Raw genomic sequence first — 24958 nt, forward strand, 5'->3', positions numbered from 1 at the left:
GACCTAACTGTACCATTAAGAACTATGGACTCTAAAACTCCACCACAGAACTCTCTAAAACAACCAGTGACTGTTGAAGATCTACTTAGATTTCAAACATTAACCCTACAAAATATCCACCCATTTCTACGCCAACATATATTACAACAGATAGTACAGACAGCTAAGACTCTTTTTCGTGTCCACCTGTTCGCTACATATTCTGGTCCACATGTACATTTTCAAATTGTACCACTGGAAACTGAAGTTTAGAAACCTAACTGTTATTTATATAATTATGGCGGGCTATATACAATATAATTTCCTATTTATGAACATCCGTTCTCTACCGAAACATAAAGCTATATTCCAGGAACTTCTCCTTGAAGAAGACATTCATTTCTTTGCACTGAATGAAACCCGTATCCCCAAAGCCACACCCCTTTACATACCCAGGTATTCCTTGCTACATACACCTGGTCCTACAACGGCGCAACGATTATGTGGTGGAGTAGCCCTAGGGATCAAACCAAAATTTCCCTATAGAACAAATATATTACCACCTCAATTTCCATACCAAGAATATTCTATTGCCACACTTTATCTCAAAAGTATAAATGTGACATTGGCTACTGTATATATACGACCCACTAGCCCTCTACCTACGGAATTCTTTCTTTATATCGCTACTACATACCGTCACTACTTCATACTAGCTGATATTAATATACATAGTCGAACAAATGCAGAACGAACAGCTTTCCACACTACCATCGATAATAATACTACAGGTATATTTCAAGATTTACCATCTGCAACTCGTCCAGAGAGTAACACAACCCCCGATGTAGTTTTTGTATCACCTTCCTTAGCTGACAAAATTAACATAGAAGTCCTTGCACCGATAGGAAGTGATCATGCACCAATTAAAATAACTCTACCAGTGCACCACTATACTCAACACAAACAGGTTCCTCCAAAGCGGATCTACGATTATAACAGAGCAAATTGGGAAGGTTATCAAGAAGATCTCTCCACTGTCTTTCAAAATCTCACCCCTCCAACGAACTCTAACGAATTAGATAAGGCTGTAGAAAACATCACGTCAGAAGTCAAACAAGCAGCAAGTACACATATTCCACAGATAACTGTGAACAGTTTTAAACCTAAACTACCACCTAAATACCTTCATCTAGTAACTGCATCACGTCGTGCCTATCGGGAATACGTACAAACAAGGAATCCTGAATGTCTGCGAGTTCACCGTCAATGGATAAGAACTGTCCATAACTACATAAAGGCACACAAAAAACGTCAGTGGATCGACACTTGCAATCACCTTGATGCTGAAAGCCATCCTAGCAAATTCTGGAAACGATTTCATATGCTTACAGGAAAACATACAAGTACTACGTATCCTCTTCTCTCACAACAACAAGCTCTTACAAATGATTACGAAAAGGCAAATGAATTTGCACAGATTCTCCAAGACACATTTACTCCTCCGCTTCCGCTTGCTCCTAATAGCAGATTAGAATCTCAAATAACAAGGAAGGTACATCCTGAAAATAGACAACTGCAACCCAGTTTTCATCATGCTATCAACGCAAATCACCCTCTTACTACTTTAATTACCACAGATGATATAACAAACGCAGTCCGCAACAAAAGAAACACTGCCCCAGGGTTTGATTCCATCACATATGTTTTGATAAAGAAAGCTCCATTAGCAATGTTGTCATTTCTCGCCTTGATATACAACTTAATCCTTCGCACTGGATATTACCCTGTCGAATGGAAAGTGTCGAAGGTACTCATGTTTCCGAAACCTGATAAAGATCGTACAGATCCAAAATGCTATAGACCTATACAACTAACATCAACACTCAGCAAAATCCTTGAAAAAATTTTAGTCAGCCGATTACACTCTCACTTATTGTCAAATAATTTTCTCCCGATACACCAAGCCGGATTTAGGCCACACTTTAGCGTCTTGGATAACCTACTAAGACTCTCAAATCGAATCTACAACCAGTACAATACATCTAAACCCTCTTGTTTAATACTATTCGATCTTGAAAAGGCATTCGATAAAGTGTGGCACACCGGCCTCATATATAAACTGCATAAGTTTCGCCTTCCTTTCTGTTACATTCGATTAAATTTCAACTTTCTTACCAACCGAATGGCATATGTAACAATAAATAACAATCTGTCTCACTATATCTTCTTGAACGCCGGAGTACCGCAAGGATCGGTATTATCTCCATTGCTCTACTTACTTTATGTCGCAGATATGCCAACATTCTCTCAGGTGTCAACATACCAATACGCTGATGATACAGCTCTACTGGCTTGTGGTTCTACAATTCAAGCAATAAATCGCATTATGCAACCAGCTATTAATGTATTTCAACGATGGTGCGACACTTGGAGACTCACCATCAATAGCGCAAAAACTCAAGCCATAATATTTCTTCCTACCGGATGTCGCTCACGGATACAAAGAAATCCAAGTATGTTAGATCTTAAGATCCATGGCACACGCATAATTCCTACCAACAGCGTTAAATATCTTGGTGTCATATTTGACACAAAACTAACATGGACACCACACCTGCAGAACATCAAAAAGAAAGCCAAAAACAGACTACAGCTGATGAAGAGACTTGTCGGCATGAATTGGGGACTTCGAGCAAACATCCTCCTAAATACCTATCTGGCCTTTCTTCGGCCCGTACTTACGTATGGACATACAGCATGGCTCTCAGCAGAGGACTCGTTCTATGAACGACTACAAATCATAGAGAGACATGCATGTCGACTGGCATACAGAATCAAACTACCAAGTCCAACTCGACTCTTATATACACGAATAAGTTTTCCACATATAACACTTCACCTAGAGGCATTGCGAAAAGAATATATAAATAACAGGATGAACAAAGAACACCCACCGTTGGTTCACACAATCCGTGAAGATGCAATACACGACTGTTACCCGTACAGATTGTATACTCCATTACAACATCTTTTAACTCTGTATACTCTGACTATCGGGCCCAGACATCCTGATTATGAACTATACACCATTCATCATCCACCACAATTACGACCACATTTATACCCTTCATATTGCAACTAATAATCAAACTACAAGAAAGGGTATTTATTTACTAACATAAGAATGAAAGTAGGGTGTTATATAATATAGCAATGAAAATCCAAGATCATTTCAAGACTAGGTTAGTGTTCATTTCATAATCCCAAAAATAGAAAAAGTGCACTTAGCCTATCTATTATTATTATTATATATTTAAAAGTATCTAGCACGTACCGAAGAGAGGGATATAACCCTCTAAACGGATGAACAACAACAAAAAAAAAAAAAAAAAAAAAAAAAAGCTGCAAAAATAAACTGATTACCAGGTGTAGTTAGAGATTTGTTAATTCATGTAAATTATATGGTAAGCATGTTCCCTTCACTCATTTATGGTTGAATATTCAATGACAATGCCAGAGGGGGTTTTCTTTTCTTGGTAGAGCAGTGGCACAATAATCAATACTTTCAGATTATATGGAAATTTTCACCTTCACTAGATATTCTATATCAGCAACATAAGCACTTTCATGTGTAGCTATTATTGTTGCGCTGACTCTAGAAAAGAGTATCACTAGTATGTGTGGTAGATCATTTTCACTGTATTTTTACGTTCAGAATTTAAATACTTTCAATTATTTTCTGTTGTGGTAGGAATTTTTGCAAACACACACATGGCATATGACTATGAAAGGGACAGGACACCTGAAGGTCAACCTTCTCTTGCACAAATGACAGAAACTGCCATCAGGATACTTGAAAAAAATCCCACTGGCTTTTTCCTTATGGTAAGTATACTTCCATTTCACTTTAATTTAAATACTAAAGCCTTCATGGTGTAACATCTATCAGTTAACATGTCTTCTATTTGTATGTGGAGTCCAGATGGGAGTCCTAACCCTTGAAATAGTCGAGGAAGCTGTGAATTCTTTGTTTTCCACTAGATTAGTGGCTAAGCAACAGGGCAGGGGAGGAGGGTTTGATTGTATCCCCTAATTTTGGGGAAGGGGTAGTGCCACCAAAATTTGACAGATGTACGATGTTGTTGCTGTTCAAAGAATCTAGTTTTTAGTACCTAAATGCAAAAAGTTTCTTCAGTCCGTGCTTCAGTCTCAATACGCAAAGATTTCAAACCATCGTGAACCTGTGATACTACATTGTGTGATCTGTGTTCTTGAAAACTTTATGAGTGGAAAATGATGGAATGAACAGGGTTGTTAAAGGTGCAGGAACTCATAAATTCTAATGGGTTCTGTAACAGGACCGGAACGTTCTTTCTCGCACAATTTAGATTTAGTCCAGGTTGCATACTGTTTCACCACATTTAAATTGATCTGGAAAAAAGGTTCCGGCACCGAATTGAAATGCTTTAAAGATAAAAAGTTTTTTTACAATCCAGAACCCATTTACACTTTTCGATTTTCTCTTCCAGACCGGAATTGAATTTATTTACAATTCCTGAACCTTTAACAACCCTGGGAATGAAGCCTAGCACTTCTTTTTTCCTAAACTGTATGTATTCTTGTAAATAACCAAAACATTTTCTTTTAAATTCAAAATTATTTTTGTGAATACAGCAGAACTAAATTTTACATATTTCAAGGGACCAAAATTAAAACTTAAAACATAGGGAAAAAAATGTAAAATCTGGGAAATTTTTACATTTTGCTCTTTTGGGACTATGAAGATTGATAAAATGTAAATTCTGGAATGCTAAATCAGAATTCCACTCGCAAGTAACCAGAACCACTGGGACAACTAAAAGTTTTTATGCAAGAAAGGTTTGGTTTATGTTGGTTGACAAATTGAAGTTGTTCTTATGTTGTCCCATCAGTTGTTTCCACCACTTGCCAAACCATAAAAAAGTGATGTCAAAATCTGTTTTAAAAACTACTTTCTCCTGATAAGACCACATTCAAGAGTATGCTGTAAATTTTAGAGTATAAAATAAATTACTTGTGACAGTTTTTCTATCTTAACATTATTTTGTTTTTGAAAGTAGAAACTATTTGTACCTTGGAGTTACTCACCAGTCTTTTGCCAGCCACCATGCATGAGTGATACAAGAAAAAATAGCGACACCTCAATTCTCACAGTAACTTACACAGAAAACCATAGTTTCAGCCCGCTAGAAAATAAATAAAAGGAAAGGAAGAGTAGGATAGTTTTGTTGTGTAATCTGTGACACCTGTAGTCACGAACGGCACTAGTCAAATGTTTGTGTATCAGTAATATTCCTGCCAGATGGCGCTGAAATCGCCTCATCAGTTATCGTCATGAAAATTCTGCATTGCAGTTGTGGTGTGTAGGCCAAGGTAAACAGCACTTAGTGACTGTTCTGTGCTTTCTCATTGTTTGTACAGTGTCAAGTGTTTTTGTGTGATATTGTTGCTGTGTGTGCAGGCCCGTAGCCAGGAATTCTTTGTAGGTGGGGCGAAGTCAAGGGGGCAAATTTTTAATATATTGTGTCGCATTGGCAGATATAGCAGGGTACACAGAGGCACTTTTTTCTCCTCCCCCAAAAGATATAAGTATCAGAAAAGGGTTGATATCTTGAAACTGCAACAAACAAAAAAAAACCTTCCAGCAACATCAAATAGCAATATTTCGATGATGACCTTTACAGATTGCTAAACAATATAAAGTTTAACATAAATAGGCTAATAGTGACTGTATCTATATTTACAGGTCAATAATGTTAATAGGCAAATTAATATGGACTAGCAATAGATTTGGGCCTCTCTGCAACTGATTAAGGGAGCCCTTTATAAATCGTGCTTGATAATGTTTCCCTCTAGTTTCCAGTATGCAAGATTTTTACGCACAAAGGAATCTAACGAGAATCCAACAACACCATTGTGTTGTGTTATGCAAGAAAAATCAAATTAATTTGATTGATTGATTTAGTTTATTTTACTTCGCGTTTTGTGCCTCTTGGCTAATTTGCGAAGATGGGGATGAGTGATGAAATGATGAAATTGATGAATGGACATTCACAAACAACCAAGCCCGACCGGGATTCAAACCCGGGACCCTTGGAGTCGCAGCGCGATGTGCTAACCACTCGGCCACAGGGTCGGGCAAATCAAATTAATTAAATAATAATGGTTACATATTATCTACACTTTGATGAATTGTGTAAAAATGAACTTGATAAAACATTAAAACATGAGTCCTTAGTCCACCACGGACTCTATTTCCTTCAAAGGAGAGACTCTTGCATCACTACAGACAATGTTTGCCTACTGGTTAAGTTATCCATTTCGCAAAATACTGTGTGAATTGTATTTTATTATAGTTGAAATACATGTTTTGACACCTGACAAACAAATAGGAATCCTCTGATTGATCAATGACTTCTTGGATTACAGTGTCATCATTAATATTTCATATTAAGTTTCATAGAAAGAAATTGTTTTAATAGGGCCCAATAATTTACGGAGCGCCATGGTATTCTGTTTAACATTTTTTTCAAATAGATCGTTTGGCTCCCAGGGCCGACTCCTGCCGCCCCATAGCTTTAGCTCTGAACTTGGACTATAAGAACAGCAGACATTGCAAGCGAAGCGAGCAAGAAAATTTTACGAAATGTATTTTTATTTGTATAAATTTTGAAATCGATAGGGGCAATTGACATTCTGTGCCCCTTGCAAGTGCCCTTGACCGTCTGGAAGAAAAATGCAAGGAACACGCAAAAACTAATTCCATCATGAGTATCCAATTGTCCTGCTATTCTTAGATTCTCCTAGTCTTGTTTTTTTCTGCTTCAATGTTTGCTTCCCCTAGAATGAACTTCCGACTTCCGTCCAAGGTCGCAGGCGGGGGGGGGGGGGGGGCAATGCCATCTGCACACCTGTGGTTGCGGCACTGTTTATGAGTGTCTCTATCAATTTCACGTCATTACTCATTGTTGCAATTAGCTAGAAGTGGCAGAAAAGCAACGCTAAGTAACAGAAATCAAATATTCACTCCCTCTCTCTACCACATGCATCACTATTAACAAAAGGTAGACTTGGGAAACAAAACTTTAAGCAGTTCAAACTTCATAGCAACACATCCAAGAAAAACATCCGAACACATTAGGCACCTTTAATACAAAAATACTCAAAATGCCACAACTGTTCTAGATACTGAAAATTGCGAAATCATTTACCGAAGTCTGAATCTGGAAGGGAATCCCCCTCCCCCCCAGATACGACATTATACGGAATCCCATACACACTAATATAATAAATCACAAAATCTTTGTTATGTTGCTAGAGTAACACATGATATAATTGTAAAGATTAGTGAGAATTCCAGGTAGGAATGTGTACTGTATTTTTCACAGGGGGGCAAAGCAGGCTATAAGGAGGGGGGCCCTGCTCCCCCTTATTGCTACGGGCCTGTGTGTGTGTTCTAAACAAGTAAAATGGGTAAGAAATGTGACTTGTCGCCATACAAGCAAGGCAAAATTCTTACTTTGCACAGCGAAGGTAAATCTCTCAGGGAGATTGGTGGAATACTCAAAATCCAACATTCAACAGCAGGAAGAGTAATTCTCAAGCAAAACCAGCATAACAAATCGTCACAGTGTGGTAGAAAAAGGAAAACATCACCCAGAGTAGATCGGAAAATGAAAACAACAGCACTGCAGAATCGAGGAATGAGTTCCCGGCAACTCGCTTCTGTAATTAGAAATGACCTTGGAATTGCAGTCAGCCATGCAACTGTATTGTCTCGACTGCGCGAAGTGGGCATTGGGAAGAAGAAACCGCATAAGAAGCTGAAGCTGACACAAGCACACCATGCAGCAAGATGCGAGTTTGTGAGGCGATATTTAAGTTGGACTGAAGATGAGTGGAAGCACGTCATTTTCTCCGACGAAAAGAGATTTAGAATTGTGGGAAACTATGGTGGTGTGAAGTTGTGGATGCGAAAGGGCGAGGAACTTGAAAAGGATTGTGTTTCAGAGATGCAAAATTCAGAGGCGGAGTGATGGTGTGGGCTTGCTTTACTGCTCAAGGCGTTGGAAGGATGAAGATATGTAAAGGGTCAGTTGATGCACGAAAATATCTTCAAATTCTGGAACATAAAGTTCTTACAACAGCTAGAGACTACTTTTCTGGAGAAAATATGAACTCGTACTTTGTTTTCCAGGACGATAATGCTTCATATCACCGAGCAAAAATCGCCAATATGTGGTTCAAGGACATGAGTATTTCGAGACTTTGGTGGCCTCCAAACTCGTCTGACATGAATCCCATTGAAAATTTGTGGGCCATTATGAACAGAAGACTGCATAACAAGACATTCTCAAATAGGAGGGAACTCATGGAACAGATAATCCGGGTTTGGTTCCATGAAATTGAGGTTACACTTTGCCATAACCTTGTAACCAGCATGCCTCGACGATTGGCTGCACTGCAGAAGGCCCATGGTGGTCATACACAATATGTCTTACTCTTAAGATATTCTATTTTTTTTGTTTTGTGCTATTCTTATTGTTTCTTTGACTTTTATGTATTACTCTCTACAAAGGCTTTTTTATAGAAACACACACACAGCTAGTTATATATGCATATACATTCATTATAGTCATGTCAATAAGCTGAAACTGTGGCGTATGCAGTTAAGGTTGGACTGCTCATTGCGAATATGCATTGTAATGTTAACAGGAATTCATGTACAAAATCATTTTGGTTAATGAATCTTGTGAAAACCATATCCAAGCAAGTGTCGCTATTTTTTTCTTTACAGAGTGTATATCTGTACTGTAAATTGCTTATGATTTGCTTAGCTGTTGCAGAACAAGAATAGTATTACAGGTATCCTTGTGAAAGTGGTTCATTCTATATATAAATTAAACACTGCTATGTGCAGACTAAATTACCTGAAATGCGTAAAAAGAAAGTAAACTCTCTATAAAGTGTTTTGTGCTATCACTTGAAGGTGATACAAGAAAGTGTTATGTCAATTTTTTTATTAAAGAAGTTTTCGCAAAAAAAATTATGTATCTCTACACTAGTCATATCATTTCAATTTGATTCTCTAATAAAGTATTTCTTGAAGGTTCTATTGTTTGAAATATTATGAGTGAATGAAAAATAACTTAAAATTTTCTTCTAGCGACTTTTCATTCTAGTTTTCCAGAACTTTTTCAAGTTAATCCTACCATGATAAATGAATGAAAAAGTTGTAGAATACTTGAATGAACCATCATCACAAGAACCATTTACAAGGGTTGGATAAAAAGTAATGGCAACACTGCTGTCCCGTGAAAGGGGTGAGTCACAGCGCCACAAGCGTTTCGTGGCTGATAAAGGAATGTCAGACGAGGAAGTATAGTGAGTGGGAGCGATTGTATGTTATTCAGTCAATAACAGCAGTGCTCTGAAGCAGAGGACGAGAGTGCAAGCGCCCTAACAATATGTTTAGGTAAGAAGAAAAACGTCTCTCAGGCAGACGGTCAACTCAGCCTACTACTGCACCTTCTTGCAACACCACCTTCGTCTCGCATTAAGAAGGAAGCGACGGCACGGTGTCCCATCATCCTGCTTGACAATGCAAGGTGTCACACTGCGCACAATGTGACGGTGCTCCTGCATAACTGGTAGTGGCAGGTACTGGAACATCTGCCGTATTCACCGGTAAACCGGTATGAGACCTTGTGATTACGACCGTTTTGTCAAAATGAAGGAACCACTGGGCGGGAAGCACTACGACACGCGCGAAGCCATCATACGTGCTGTAGGGTCGTCACTGCGGGACATCGACAGAAATGGACGCGCTGACGATGTACGACGTCTTCCATACGTGTGACAGAAGGTCGTAGAGATGAGGGACGATTACTTTGAAGGAATGTAACACGTGCTCCTCTGCCAATACAGTCAAGTACCAATTATACCAGTGTTGCCATTACTTTTTATCCAACCCTTGTAAAAAAACAGAGGTTGTGTCAACTTTTATAAAACTTCTACCTAAATGTAAACAATCTTAAACAAAAGTTGCATTTTGAGGGAAAGAGCTTCCTTGGCTTAACAAAAATATAACTGTGCTAATGCTATTAAGCAGGGATAAACAAACAAAAAAATTAAACTTCTGATCACATTGCAGGTTGAAGGTGGTCGAATAGATCACGGACATCATGCAGGCTTTGCACGAAAAGCACTTGAGGAGACATCGATGTTTGATGATGCCATCTTTACAGCACTGCGGATAGTAAACCTACAGCAAACTCTTGTACTTGTGACAAGCGACCACTCGCACACAATGACGATGGGTGGCTATCCAACTCGAGGCAATGATATACTAGGTATGTTTGTGATTGTTATACTTTGCAGTAACGTGGCTCTATGAAAGAAAAACGTACATTCTTCTAATGTACATAAAAGAGCTTTTAAATCTCACTGAAATCATTCCCAGAACGTTATTAAAAAATATTCAAAGCCTTGCACTTCAAAGGGATCTTGCGTGACCAATTTTTTTTTGAGTCACGACATTCTTTTCCTATATATTACGTTAGTGGTTCCCAAACTTCTTCGTTTCACTGCACCCTTAGTGTTTCAAGATTTTTCTTCAGCGCCCAAGTCAGAATGTAGGCCTACCTAAAACTTGCAACACTGTTAGTATGGTAAGGTTGCTTGTCTTAAGTTAATAAATAAACACGTATTTCAAATTTAGAAACACTTTACAAGTAAAGAGTACTAAATAAGCACTTATTTGGAACAATCATATCATTTCAGTGAAAATATTGGAACATTTCGCAGTGCCCAGGGTGCCATATCTAGTCCTTTGGGAACCACTGCATTACGTCCAACCCTTTCAGTATTCAGACCAACTTGTGAAGTCAATATGATACCTATGTAAAAACAAATAATATCATTTCTAGCTTAAACAAACCACCTTTGATGTGAAAAATTAAGTAATATTGCAAATTTATGAGGCAAAGAAGCAGCAATACTTCCAACTTTGTGTGTGTGATTTTTACATTGCATGTAATATTCATTATCTTGTAACACTGGCATGGCATGGACTTCACAGAAGTTTTGAGGGTTAAAACTTGGCCTTTTGATAATAATTATTACTGTTATTAGCTTCAAGCATAGTTGTACAATCATGGACGCTTCTGAGTTGTAAAAATACATCGAAAGATAATGGAGTTGTCAAAACTCAAATGTCCATGATTACATGACACACTGTAGCTCAGCCAATCATTGAGAACATTTGAGGCAGATAACTCAATTGATGCCAACAAACATGAATAGATATAAGCACAGGGGAATGTAATAGCATGCAGTGGCGTAGCGTTATAGTACGCCCATACGCCCGGCGTTCCCAGATTTAAAATTTCAAAATGCTTAAATGCTGTGATTATAAAGTAAAACGTGACTAATTTCATATATGTTTGACCTTCATGGCATTATAATGGCTATTTTTCGCGATCCGCTTGCAACGCTCCAGTCTCAACACTCGTTCTAGCATCTCTTTTCAATGCCTTTCCCAGCTGGACGCCGAGCAGGTTCGGCGTACAGGACTCCTATATTCCTTACTGCCTTTATGGAGGGAAAGCTTCCATTTCTACAGCACGCGCGTAAATGGGCTCTCTTACGCCGGCGTACAAGAGGTCTACCGTGATTGGTTCATGTGACCCTTCCTGCCTTCTGAAGCAGACGACAGCGGCAGAATTCCTACCCGGTTCTTCGCTCTTCGCGCTCATGCAACTCGTGCTGTGTGATGCTACAATATGCAATATTGACTGACGTAACTTTACCAATCTCAAATATACTGCTTCTTAATGGCCACTGCATTGTATAATTTATCGCACGAACAGCGATGTGTATTAGAAACTAAAAGATCAACACAGTTTTTGTCAAATAAGTTGGTGATGTCCTCGTGATAGAAATTCAGCCTGTGGCTGCTCTACCACTTAACCCGCAAAACTATTATTTTTTTTATTGTATTTTTTCGTTATTATCTAACTACTTAATATTGTGTGAATGGAAATGTTTAGCATTCATTTGAAAACTCTTAACATCGAATGGTCTCTGGAGAAAATTATTTTAAAATGTTTATCAGCATTCTCAAGATGTAATAAACAGTGGTCTGAATTACTAATCGGCACTGTTACGTCAGTAGAGTGTACGATATTTGGATCATCCACTCTGCTTTTCACAGTGCGCCAAGACGACAGAGGTCCCTGGTTCGAATCCCGGCGTGAGCACGGGTGTTCTTTGTCAGTGTCCCTTCATCAATATCATCAGTAGCGTACGCAGGATTTCATCAAGGGGGGTGTCATTTCGAAAACTTTCTACAAATTCACATTACCATTGTTTTATTATACTTTAATTAATTAATAATAATAATAATAAATTAATTAATAATTCTTATAATTAATTAATTAATTCGTTTAATTACTACTAATAATTACTACTAATAATTACTACTAATGCAGCTGCTATTTATGAAAGAAATAGAACAAAATTACATTTCTTTTGTTTCAAAATAATTGTCTAGTCAACGGTTATTTGTATATGATAAGTTAGACATTTTAAGTGTGAAGAAAATCCATAAAAACAAGCAAATATATTAAATTTATTGAAATAATCGAAATATGAAACTCATTCAAGGAGCCGTGCTGGTCTAGTCTGACAACTTCGTGGGATATCTGGGTTCGATTCCCGGAATTGGTTGGAATTTATCCAGCCTTTTCTCCGCACCCAGCCTCATAGCAATGGGTACCTGAGAGCAACCTTGGGGGATGAAGGCTGCCGGAGCATGGTGCTGATCACATCACCTGCAAAATAGTTCGAGATAGAGAATCTTTGGGGCCCACCACACCACTATGTGTGCCTTCATGGCACGGTGCTATATGCACGGGGAATTTACATTACCTTTACCTATGGAACTCACCCAGGATGATGATGAAGCGCGAAAATACATGTTGCTAAATTCCACTGAGTCTATGTTTTCGTTGAAAAGTAAGTTTATAGACATTCCAACACATTTATCACTTCTAGGTGATTCACAAAGGACTTCTTCAACATTATTTAATGATGTAGATGTAGACTCAGCATCACTTGAGAGTTCACAAGGGGATGTGAAATCAGTACCGGGAAGAACGTTTGCAATAAGGACGAAGCAAGGAATTTTCACACTTCTCGCGAGAGTCACTGCGCGACTTTTTGCAAAAGAAATTGCAAAATTGAACTTTGCGGCCGCTAAGATTGTGTTTGGAATGTTGTGTTTTTCTTCATGCTGCATGGGAATAATAATTCAAATTATTATTATTATTATTATTATTACTACTACTACTGTCGCAGATCATTGACTGTGATAAATTAGCCATTTTTAATTTTTTTCTACAGCATTTTCCATATTTCAAAAGCTCAAGGGGGGGTTTAAACCCGGTAACCCCCCCTTGCGTACGCCACTGAATATCATCACTCATATTCATATTCGCAATTAACCAAAAGTGGTAGAAAAGCGAAGTAAAATAAACCAAATCAATCAGTAGTTGGATCGCCCACAACAATGACGTCTACTGTTGTGCAGAGGCACTTGTGATTCAGGTAGGTTTTTAATGACTTGCGTCATGCAGAAAGATATAAAAAAAGGTATAGAACACCAGAGTTCAAAACATCTGTGGCATAGTGAGGCATCTAATTTTCTAGCTAAAACATGCAATGATGATGTCTTATTGAAAACCCAGCTTACTTCAGGCAAATAATACCTGTGGCGACTAATACCATAAGTAAATTATTAATCAAGAAAGGGCCGACTCTTCCTTCGGACTTGGCGTTCCCACCCGAAATGTCCATGCTACGCCACTGATAGCATGAAAGAGAAAGGTATGTGTTCTTATCATGGAAGAGGAATTCCATATAAGCAATTTGTAATAGCTTATAATGTAAGCTTGTTTCAATTGTAATTTTAATATTAATGACGGTGTTGCAATAAAATTATGTCAGGAAAATATAGGTTACAATATTATAAAGTGACAATTGAGTTTATTAGCAAGGATATTTTCTCAAAATAAATTTTTTATCGTCTTGCAGCCACTTCCTTTTTTTTTGGTGGGTGTATGTGTATGTGCACGCTCCTGGAGTAATTATGGTGCATATACTGGGCCATACATATCCCTTCCAGTAACACAACTCTTTAAAATAGGAAACCTTCCAGTCTATTTCCTAACCTACAGCATTGAGGCAGGAGGGGAAGGGGGGGGGGGTTCTGGAAACACAGGACCCATGCTATATATTGTTAACTTTGAAAGACTGCAAACATTGGAATTTTTTTAATGTGATCTTATTGGAATTAAACCAAATTTCTAACTTCTTCCTTTACTTCAGTAGAAAGGATGTAAGGCTCAATTCGAGGGTGCAAAATCATTGAAGACTGGTGGGGGTGAAGAAGATCTTATATATATACAGGGTGTTTCTAAAGGTCGTTTACAACGCTTGGGAGGTGATTCCTCACACGAAAACAAGCAAAAAGTGTGAGTTCCATTTTTACGACTGAGGCTTCGTTTCCAAGATAGGAGCCTCGCAAAAGGTGACAAAGTGAACGTCACACCTAACTTGGATGAATACTATCACAGATAGAGAGGCGGTTCCAAGGGAATCATCAAGGAATCGTATGTGCTCAGTCCGGAAGAAGTCACTATGAAAAGTTCACTGCACGCATGCGCAATGAATGGAGTCCTGAAAGGGATTGGGGATTTCCAGCACGAACAATGCATGGAAAGGGTATGTAACGCAGCAAGAAGGACCGTGACAATGAGAAATGCGTTAAAGACAACACATCCCAACCTCAAACATCAAAACATGAGCACGGAACACAAAATCTGAAAAGTTGAGCACGGTTGCATACCACAGTTACACACGATGAATGAACGAATCATGTCATGTGGCATACGGAGACACATTACTCCACCAGGAGGAGGGAAAGAAAAACACAATATCAGATGATTGCGACAACATGTATTTTTACACGCGACAACTACGTAATATCCCCCCCCCCCCACACACACACAACAAACAACAAATGCTACAATGTCTTACGCACAGACAGTGCGTGTCACTGTACACCAACTGAAGATGTCACTTTCACCACACAAAGGGGGTGGGGAGCAATTCCAAGAGTGTTTGCATGCGATCACTGTGACGTAAGAGAGACCAGTTTTGGAAGCGTTGCGCAGGCAAGTCTGGCTCTCGTAGTCTACGTTTGACCTTCATGACTGCTGTACCCGCGAGAGGAGCTCGAAGGGTTGGTTCTCTCCGGCAGTCATCCCAGTCATGTTGCAGGTGCTGGGATATGATCAGCAGTTCGCTCTAGGTTGTCATACGCATTGAAGAGTACTAGTATGTTGTATTGAAAGAAGTTGACGTGGTGGAGTGGGCAAGTATCACAACAATTGGTCTGTGGTGTTCTTACGGTGATACGGCCAATTTGTGCAGTGTGCCAGTGTTAAACAAAAACGATACTTTGCAGTTGCAGCTTCCTATTACACAGATGGCTGTGTATACGACCCAGCAGCTAGCAGACATGCATCTCGTGTATGGGGAGGCACGTGGTAATAGCCGTGAGGCAAGGCGTCTTTATGGAGAACGCTTTCCACATAGACGTTTACCGTCTCACGCCTTCTTTCAGGTAGTGGACAGTTGACTGTGTGAAACAGGGTCAGTGTTACCACCGCGGCAAGAAGTGGGAAGACCCCGAAGTGTATGCACACATCAGTTTGCAGAAAATGTGTTAACAGCGGTCGCAGAACATCCTGGCACCAGTATGCACGTGCTCGCTCGGGCACGAAACACGTCTCATGTGAATGTTTGGCGAGTGTTGTCAGAGGAAGGAATGCACCCTTTTAAACTGCAGAAAGTACAAGAACTGTTACCTCGTGACTTTCGCCCTCGTATGGAATTTTGCCAATGGTTTTTGCATCAGCTGGACACAAACCCTCACTTCGGGGCAAAGGTATTGTGGACAAATGAAGCCATTTTCACCAGGATGGATGTCTTCAATAGTAGAAACAGTCATGTCTGGGACTTTGACAACCCACATGCACTTTTTGTGGCCCATCACCAGCACAGGTTTTCAGTGAATGTGTTGTGAGGGATAGTATATGATCATTTAATTGGACCATACATTCTACCTGTTTGCCTGAATGGTCGCACATATCATGCATTTCTTAGTGAGGTTCTGCCTAAACTGTTGGAGACCGTACCTTTGGCACTGCAGCAAGAAATGTGGTACCAACACGATTGGGCACCAGCTCATTTCGATCGTAATGTAAGACATTTCCTGCATGATGATTCCCTTGGAACCGCCTCTCTATCTGTGATAGTATTCGTCCCAGTTAGGTGTGACGTTCACCTTTTGCGAGGCTCCTATCTCGGAAACGAAGCCTCAGTCGTAAAAATGGAACTCACACTTTTTGCTTGTTTTCGTGTGAGGAATCACCTCCCAAGCGTTGTAAACGACCTTTAGAAACACCCTGTATATATATATAAGATCTTCTTCACCCCCACCAGTCTTCAATGATTTTGCACCCTCGAATTGAGCCTTACATCCTTACTCTCTCTCTCTCTCTCTCTGTGTGTGTGTGTGTGTGTGTGTGTGTGTGTGTGTGTGTGTGTGTGTGTGTGTGTGTGTGTGTGTGTGTGTGTGTGTGTGTGTGTGTGTGTGTGTGTGTGTGTGTGTGTGTGTGTGTGTGTGTGTGTGTGTGTGTGTGTGTGTGTGTGTGTGTGTGTGTGTGTGTGTGTGTGTGTGTGTGTGTGTGTGTGTGTGTGTGTGTGTGTGTGTGTGTGTGTGTGTGTGTGTGTGTGTGTGTGTGTGTGTGTGTGTGTGTGTGTGTGTGTGTGTGTGTGTGTGTGTGTGTGTGTGTGTGTGTGTGTGTGTGTGTGTGTGTGTGTGTGTGTGTGTGTGTGTGTGTGTGTGTGTGTGTGTGTGTGTGTGTGTGTGTGTGTGTGTGTGTGTGTGTGTGTGTGTGTGTGTGTGTGTGTGTGTGTGTGTTTGTTTTTTTGTGTTTATATATATATATATATATATATATACCGCGTGAGGCACCTAAAAGTACCACCTGAAATAGCAAAGAAACAATAATATCAAATGGGGCTCGTAAATCGGAGGTATGGGGTGGGTCGAAAAATATCGACAAATGGGGCATCTGGAGCAAAGTCATATTTTTTTAAATGGAACGATATACAATAACATGCATAATATAAAAGAGCACACGCAGAGAAACACAACACCGTTGGTCTCATGCATCTACTGCACATAGGAACGAAGATATGGCCATGTGAAAATATGTAAACAAACTAACAAGTGGCCCACTTGACCGTCAGTACCACGGCATGTACAAGTATGAGATGTCGGAAGCCATTGGAAAAGATGAAGACAGAACGTGTTAAAGGAAGAAAAAATACAGTAGACATCGTCAGCACCATGTATTTGACAGTGTTACAGCATAATGAAAATTACCATGACAGTATGTCGAAGAACCACTGCGTAAGAAGCGAAAACCTGTCAAAGTGTGTGTTCAAAGTGGTGGCCGTCAGCTGCGATACAGGCAACGAGGTGCCCACGCAAAGATCGTTGCACAGAATGTAGCATCTCGTAGGGAATGTCCCTAAAGGCCGCAGTAATGCGGTGTTGCATATCCTCTGGAGTTGTTGGCACATCCCGGTAGACAATGTCCTTCAGCTTTCCCCACAGGAAAAAGTCTAACGGTGACAAATCTGGGGAACGAGCCGGCCATTTGACAGGCCCTCCACGTCCAATCCAACGATTTGGAAATGTATCAAAACTTGCTCTGCGTAAAGGCAGTTCTGTCAGGCACCTGAGAAGTCTTACATGCCATGGTACAGACGGTCAAGTGGGCCACTTGTTAGTTTGTTTACATATTTTCACATGGCCATATCTTCGTTCCTATGTGCAGTAGATGCATGAGACCAACGGTGTTGTGTTTCTCTGCGTGTGCTCTTTTATATTATGCATGTTATTGTATATCGTTCCATTTAAAAAAATATGACTTTGCTCCAGATGCCCCATTTGTCGATATTTTTCGACCCACCCCATACCTCCGATTTACGAGCCCCATTTGATATTATTGTTTCCTGCAAACCTCACATCGCTACTGTTTCTGGTTTCTTCGCTATTTCAGGTGGTACTTTTAGGTGCCTCACGCGGTATACACACACACACACACATAAATTATTATGATATGGATATTTATAATGTTATTGAATATAAAAGTCAATTAATTACTAAATATTTAAAAAAAAAACATTATTATTAAATACACATAAAGTAATTAATTAGTTACTTTTATATATATCAGATATGTGTAAAGTAGCAAATTAATTCATTTAATAACTGGTTAAAGATGTCAATAAATTACGAAATATGGAGGCACATAGTGCTTCGGATTCAACTTTAAACTGTAGGTCCAGTCCCGGTTAGCCTTACTGTGCATAAAGTGGACTTAAGACACAAATTCAATCAATCAAAAAAAAAATACAAAATAGCTTTGTTATGTACATGCTTTTGTTTAGTTTTTGTATTAATACAAAACTATTGTAATTTATAATTATGTTTGACTTGCATTCTTCTTTTATTGCACACATATTGTTATGGTGTAGACAGAGTAATAATCTCTTGAAAAAGAGAGAAAGCATTCTGCACTCACTATTCTCTGTGTTTTCGACATTATCCTTAGTTAAGTACATAAAAAGTAAATAATAATTGATTATATTTTGTTGTTACAAGAATAACTCTCCCCCCTGGGAAATTTTTGGTGCAGGGGGATTTCAGCAGTCAAGATTGTTGGTGGGGGAAATCCCCCCCCAGGATTTTGCACCCTGCTTAATTCCCATAGATGTTACTAAAGAAAATTTCGTCTTCTGTGCATAAGGGATCTTTCAGAGTGAAAGTGACAAGTGTAGTCGATTGGTTTGGTTTATTTTACTTTGCTTTTCTGTCACTTTTAGCTAATGATAAAGATAAGGATGGGTAATGATTAGAGTCCAGATTTGTATGAAATTACATATTCTATTCCTTTCTAGATAAATATCTTGCACAGGAAAATGTCAACGAATTATATAACTGACATGATTTTGACATTTTATGTTACATATTTGCTAATTTACTTTACATAAAACAATATATTTCAGTAACGTTTTCCTATCTTGATCCTTTATCCTATATTTTCGATCTCTGAAACATGATGAAGAAAATTTGTAGCTCATGTGATGTCATACTTTCTAATCAATGAGACTAAAATTGATTGCCTAGTCAAAAGACAGGCTGAAGACCAAAATAAATACAGGTACTGTTATATATCGAAAGATGCTGGAGTTTCTCCCAGCTGGAGTTTGTGCTTTTTTGAGTTTATAAATTTGATACAAATTTTAATATGAACAACTTATGTCCTTAAAATTATGTTGAATATGTTCAAATAAAATAAATATCTAGAAGAATTCTTGAAATTGCTTGGGCACTTGATTATTATTAATATTACATAGTCTTTGATACTACATATCCTTTTGATAATACATATTTAGGTACATATTTTATCAATTATTGTTACATATCTATGTACATATTTTGTACTTTGATATTACATAAGAATCAGGGGTCTAGTGATGATATTTGAAATTAATGAAGGAACACTCACAAAGAACACCCATGCACAGGTCAGGATTTGAACCTAGAGTTGTTGTGTGCGATATTTAGTTTATAGTCTGTAGTTTAATAGGCTTACATAGCCACGAAAATATTGAGACTATCTAGGTAAAAGAAAAACAACCACATGAAGATTCCCACGAATGCTATAGAAGGATTCTAAGCAAACATAATTTTTCAAATTTTGAATATCATTTTTTTTTTTTTTTTTTGAGTGGAAATGTCGAAAACGGTAGTCCTGGTGTTGGTAAAAGATCCAACCGAGGCTTAAACATTATACACCGAAAATATGAAGGCATTGTTGGGCATCTGGAAAAAAAAGATAGGTTACAAATTTCAAATGAATTGTAATTTCTGATTTTTTTTTCCTTTCCTTTCAGGAATTGGATCAATTTCTGATATAGATGGATTACCTTATACCACTCTCTCTTATGCCAATGGGTTTGGATATAATTACAGCACAAACGGAACACATGTCATCAGGGATAATCCATCAAAAGTGAACACTACTCTGTACACATACAGGCAGCAGGCAGCTGTTCTAGAAGATGACGAAACTCACAGTGCATCTGATGTACTTGTCTATGCTAGAGGTATTGTTCAAACTCTAAAAAAAATAATGCATTTTTGACCAATGGAAATCATAGAAAAGGAAGATGGTAGAATCTGTTTTCTTAGCGCACAAATTGTTTGAGCCTGTTTTTATTTTAAACATTCCAAACTATTTTTTAAGAACACAATTTGAAGTTCTACTTAAACATGGGCCTGCATATTTTCTTAAAAATCTTGGTCCCTCACTCCAAAATGCTGTAAAATTAGATTCTTCTTAAGAAGCAAACATACTTTTGTGGGTTTTGTGGGAACCAGTGGCATATTCTCTCATGTTATCTGGTTTACCGGGTAAACTAACTTTTTCATACATAGACAATTCTGGAAAATGTGTTGTTGCACTTCTGTCTTTGTTTTACTTGCATGCATGCATTGGTGTTTGACATGTTGTTTAAGTCCACTTTATGCACAGTAAGGCTAATCGGGACTGGACCTACAGTTTAAAGTGGGATCCGAACCACTTGTGCCTCCACCGGGTATCGAATCCGGGATCCCTTGATTACAAGGCGACGACTACCACTGCACCATCGGGGAGGCCCTAAGCATTGGTGTTTTATTTATATTATACAAGGTTCATTCAATATATTACAAAGCCATCGTCCAGTTTTGTTTGCACAGATTACAACATAGTAACAGTCCTTTTGAATCATTATCTTCTAGGAGGGAGAACTATACTAGGTAATTTTAGCAGTAAATTTGCCTTTACAATCCCCTAAAACTGAACTGTCATGCAGCAATGAATTTCTATCGGTTTAACGCCTTCACTCAACAAAAATCTTATAACACTTGGCTGCTCCAGCTTGGAGCACTCTTGTAAGGATGCTGCCATCTTGTGAAACTGTTTCCCAGCATCCTGTGCACGAGGCAGGCATGCCAGCCCCAGCTACGAATAGCTTACAGATGCCTTCACAAAATAACAAACATATATCAACCATGCTCGTATTTTAGATTCTTTATACTATTTTTCCGGTTATTTATTGAATGCCCCTTGTGTCTAATTAATATATACAATAAATAAGAATTATTGTAGTAATTCAGGTTAAATTTTCAGAATATGCCACTGGTGGAAATTTATCTAGTGACTTATTTACATACCAGAAATGTTACCCAACCCCCCCATAATTTTTCATGTAGGCTTAATTGTTGGTTGATTGTAACGTAATTTCAGAACCCCATTTCTATCTCTGCCTGCACCATAATATTGTACCATGGAAACTCCCGACATTTCCAATATCAATTGCATTTACTCGGGTGATTTTACAAACATGCTAATGTAAAATTTTGCATATTACAAAGCCATCGTCCAGTTTCGTTTGCACAGATTATAACATAGTAACAGTCCATTTGAATCTTCTTCTTCTAGGAAGGAGCACTATACTAGGTAATTTTAGTGCTAAATTTGCCTTTACAATCCCCTAAAACACACACTTACAACCCCCAGGCTGAAAAATCTGGATAAACTCCTGACTTCAGCTGTTCCTACAAATTGTGGCTACATTACAGACAGTAGAGCTGAGGATTGATGGATTTGTTGTTTTAAGTCCACTTTATGCACAGTAAGGCTAATCGGGACTGGACCTACAGTTTAAAGTGGGATCCGAACCACTTGTGCCTCCACCGGGTATCAAACCCCTTGATTACAAGGCAACGACGCTACCACTGCAATATCGGGGAGGCCTAGTAGATCTGAGGCAGATACATAAAGGCACCTGGGTATCCCCATAAGAAAGAACTATGAACCAAATAGACCATGTTCTAGTAAATGAATCAAAAATGAAATGATACAGGATGTAAAAACAATGAGAGGCCTGAACTGTGATTGACCATTTTTTGGTCAAGGTAGTAATGAAACAAAAATTAATACCTGTACAAAAAAGGAATCCAGGACAACAAATAAAATGGAATAGAAGCAATATGCAAAGTAAAGTAGTTCTGCAACAATATAGAAAACAACTGAGTCAAAATTTGGAAGATATTATCGACATTCAAGATATAAATGATGATTGGGGAAAAACCAAAGAAGCCTGTCTGAAAACAGCAACTGATGTAATACAAACACAAGATCGCAAACCAAGGAATGAATGGTGGGATAATGAATGCAAAATGTAATGTGTCAGAAAAATGTTGCAAGACAAAAATGTCCACAAAGACAAACTAGGGCAAACCGAGAAGATTATAAGAATAAAAGAAGAAGTGCTAATAATGTATGCAAAAAAGAAGAGAAAAGAATGGCTAAATAACAAGATTAAAGAGATTGAGGAATTGCATAGAAGAAATGACTCCAGAAAATTTTTTAAGGCAGTGAAATTGCACGTACAGAACTACACTGATGCAACTCCAGCCTGTAAAGACACGTCAGGCGAAGTAATATCTGAAAAAGAAAAAGTACTAGCCCCGTTCGGCGAGCCAGACGACTGCAAGATGCATCTGAGAGGAAACATGTGACTACCATCTTCCGGCTTAAGATCATCTTAGCTGAATCGCCGGACGACAAAAAAAAAAAGTCACACGCGGTCTGTGGATGAAACTAGCCAATGCAACAACTAGCATACAAGCAGCAAAAGGGGAAAATAATGGAGTATAAATATATTTAGGAAAGAATGAAAAAAGTAGCTACTATTCTCGGAAAGGGGGTAAATATGGTATATTATCTTTGGTCAAACGATTAATTCTATTTAAGTAATTAAAATCAATTTTGAGTTCATTTTCATATTCAGCTTCATAATATTCAGAATTCAATCAAAATATTTGTTCTGAATAGAAAAAGAATGTTACCATGTTAGGTCTTATTATGGATATATACTTAGCATTCATTAAAGTAGATTATATTGTTCAAATCTTGTGTTGTGCTGTCGCACCCAAAATTTTAAAAGTTAAAAAAAAAATCTAAATTTCACGTAAGTAAGATTAAGACAGATCTGTACATATGCAGATGACGTTGCAATTACTGCAAGAACTAAGCAATCCATGGATGACTCGCTTGTGAAATTTAAGCAACAGGCAATGAATGAAAATAAGACAAAATATATGAGGTGTACAAGAAGAAGAATCTAAGAACAAAAAAGCAGATATACGAGGTGTGTCTAGAAAAAAAAATGGATTGATGTTGCTGTCGACAAACGGCAAGCACGTCAAGGTCAAGTGGTGCATGAGTGTATAACGTGATATCTTGTCTATCGACTGTGTGATTGCCCACGATGTGAGGCACTCAGTTCCACTGTAGCTTGTGGACGAGTTATCCGTACATCTGTGCTCTGTCAGAAAAATGTTAAGTGTGAAAGTGGAACAGCGTATCAATGTGAAGTTTCTTATGAAACTCGGAAAATCCACCACATAAACTTATGTTTTGTTGAAGGAAGTGTACGGAGATTAGTGTTTATCACACACTCAATTGTTTGACTGGTTTCAAAGGTTTAAAGAGGACGAGAAGTGATCGCGGACGACTCGCATCCTGGACGGCCTTGCACATCAAAAACGGAATCAAATATTGCAAATGTCAGTGAATTGATTCGAATTGGGTGCTGGAAGGTCAAACTGTCAACCAACATTATTTCATTACGGTGCTGACGAGCCTTTGTGAACGAGTAAGAAGATGATGACCTGATTTGTGGAAAAGCAAGTCATGGATTCTTCATCAGGACAATCCTCCTGTCTACACGGCATTGTCAGTCAAGGCTTTTTTGGCCAAGTATGAAATCCCAGTGTTAGATCTTACTCCGTGCGACTTTTTTTTATTCGCAAAGGTCAAATCAGCACTGAAAGGAACGAGATTTACGACCATAGAATCTGTGAAAATCAAAGCGATGGAGGTCATGAACATGGTTTCAGAAAATGATTTCCAGCACTGCTTCCAGCAATGGAAGATTCATATGGAGCTGTGTATCGATAGTGCAGGGGAGTACTTTGGAGAGGATAATGTTCATATTGTACCAAATAACCAATAAAAGATTTTGTAGCAACAGTCCGGTTTTTTTTCTAGCCACACCTCGTAGTTACAATGCAAATAGAGCATGTTCAGTTTATTTAAAATATCTTGGGTCAATAGTAAATGGAAACAATTTAATTGAAGAAGAAATTAAAGACAGGATTGCAGCTGGAAACAGACCATACTATGCAAATAAGAAAATATTCCAATCTAAACTAGTTTCCAGGAAAACAAAATTAAAACTGCACCAGTCCATAATAAGACCTGTTGTTACATATGGCTGTGAAACCTGGGTGCTCAAAGAGGATATAATTCGGAAACTGATGATATTTGAAAGAAAGATATTAAGGAAAATATATGGCCCAACAAGACAGTCTAATGACATATGGTGAATAAAAACAAATGAAGAGCTTGATATATTAATAAAATATAAGAATATAAGAAGAAGTTTCATCAAAGCTCAAAGCTGAGCTGGTTGGGTCAAATTGAAAGAATGCCTGAAGACAGAAGATCCCACGGAAGACCCAAGACCAGATGGATAGACAACGTTAGAAATGACATAAGATGCATGAAGATCCAGAACTGGAAAAAAAATGAGTGTTGACTAGAGAAGAATGGAAGAATGTATTTAAGCAGGCCAAAGCCCATAAGAGCTGCTTTGCAAAAAATTTGCTAGCTCAGGG

General features: G+C 38.4%; 1 protein-coding gene across 1 annotated transcript in view; it reads left to right on the forward strand.

Annotated features, from left to right (window-relative positions):
- The window catches only part of LOC145998798 (alkaline phosphatase-like), a 63898-nt gene that overhangs the window by 32665 nt on the left and 6275 nt on the right, over window positions 1–24958 (forward strand). Inside the window, exons 6-8 of the mRNA XM_083135402.1 lie at window positions 3734–3867; window positions 10175–10373; window positions 20122–20334. Of these exons, the coding sequence (XP_082991528.1) occupies window positions 3734–3867; window positions 10175–10373; window positions 20122–20334 (546 nt within the window). The remainder of the gene's footprint in view (window positions 1–3733; window positions 3868–10174; window positions 10374–20121; window positions 20335–24958) is intronic.

This window comes from Lepisma saccharinum, chromosome 14 (assembly GCF_977018435.1).
Source record: "Lepisma saccharinum chromosome 14, izLepSacc3.1, whole genome shotgun sequence".
Classification (NCBI taxonomy): domain Eukaryota; kingdom Metazoa; phylum Arthropoda; class Insecta; order Zygentoma; family Lepismatidae; genus Lepisma; species Lepisma saccharinum.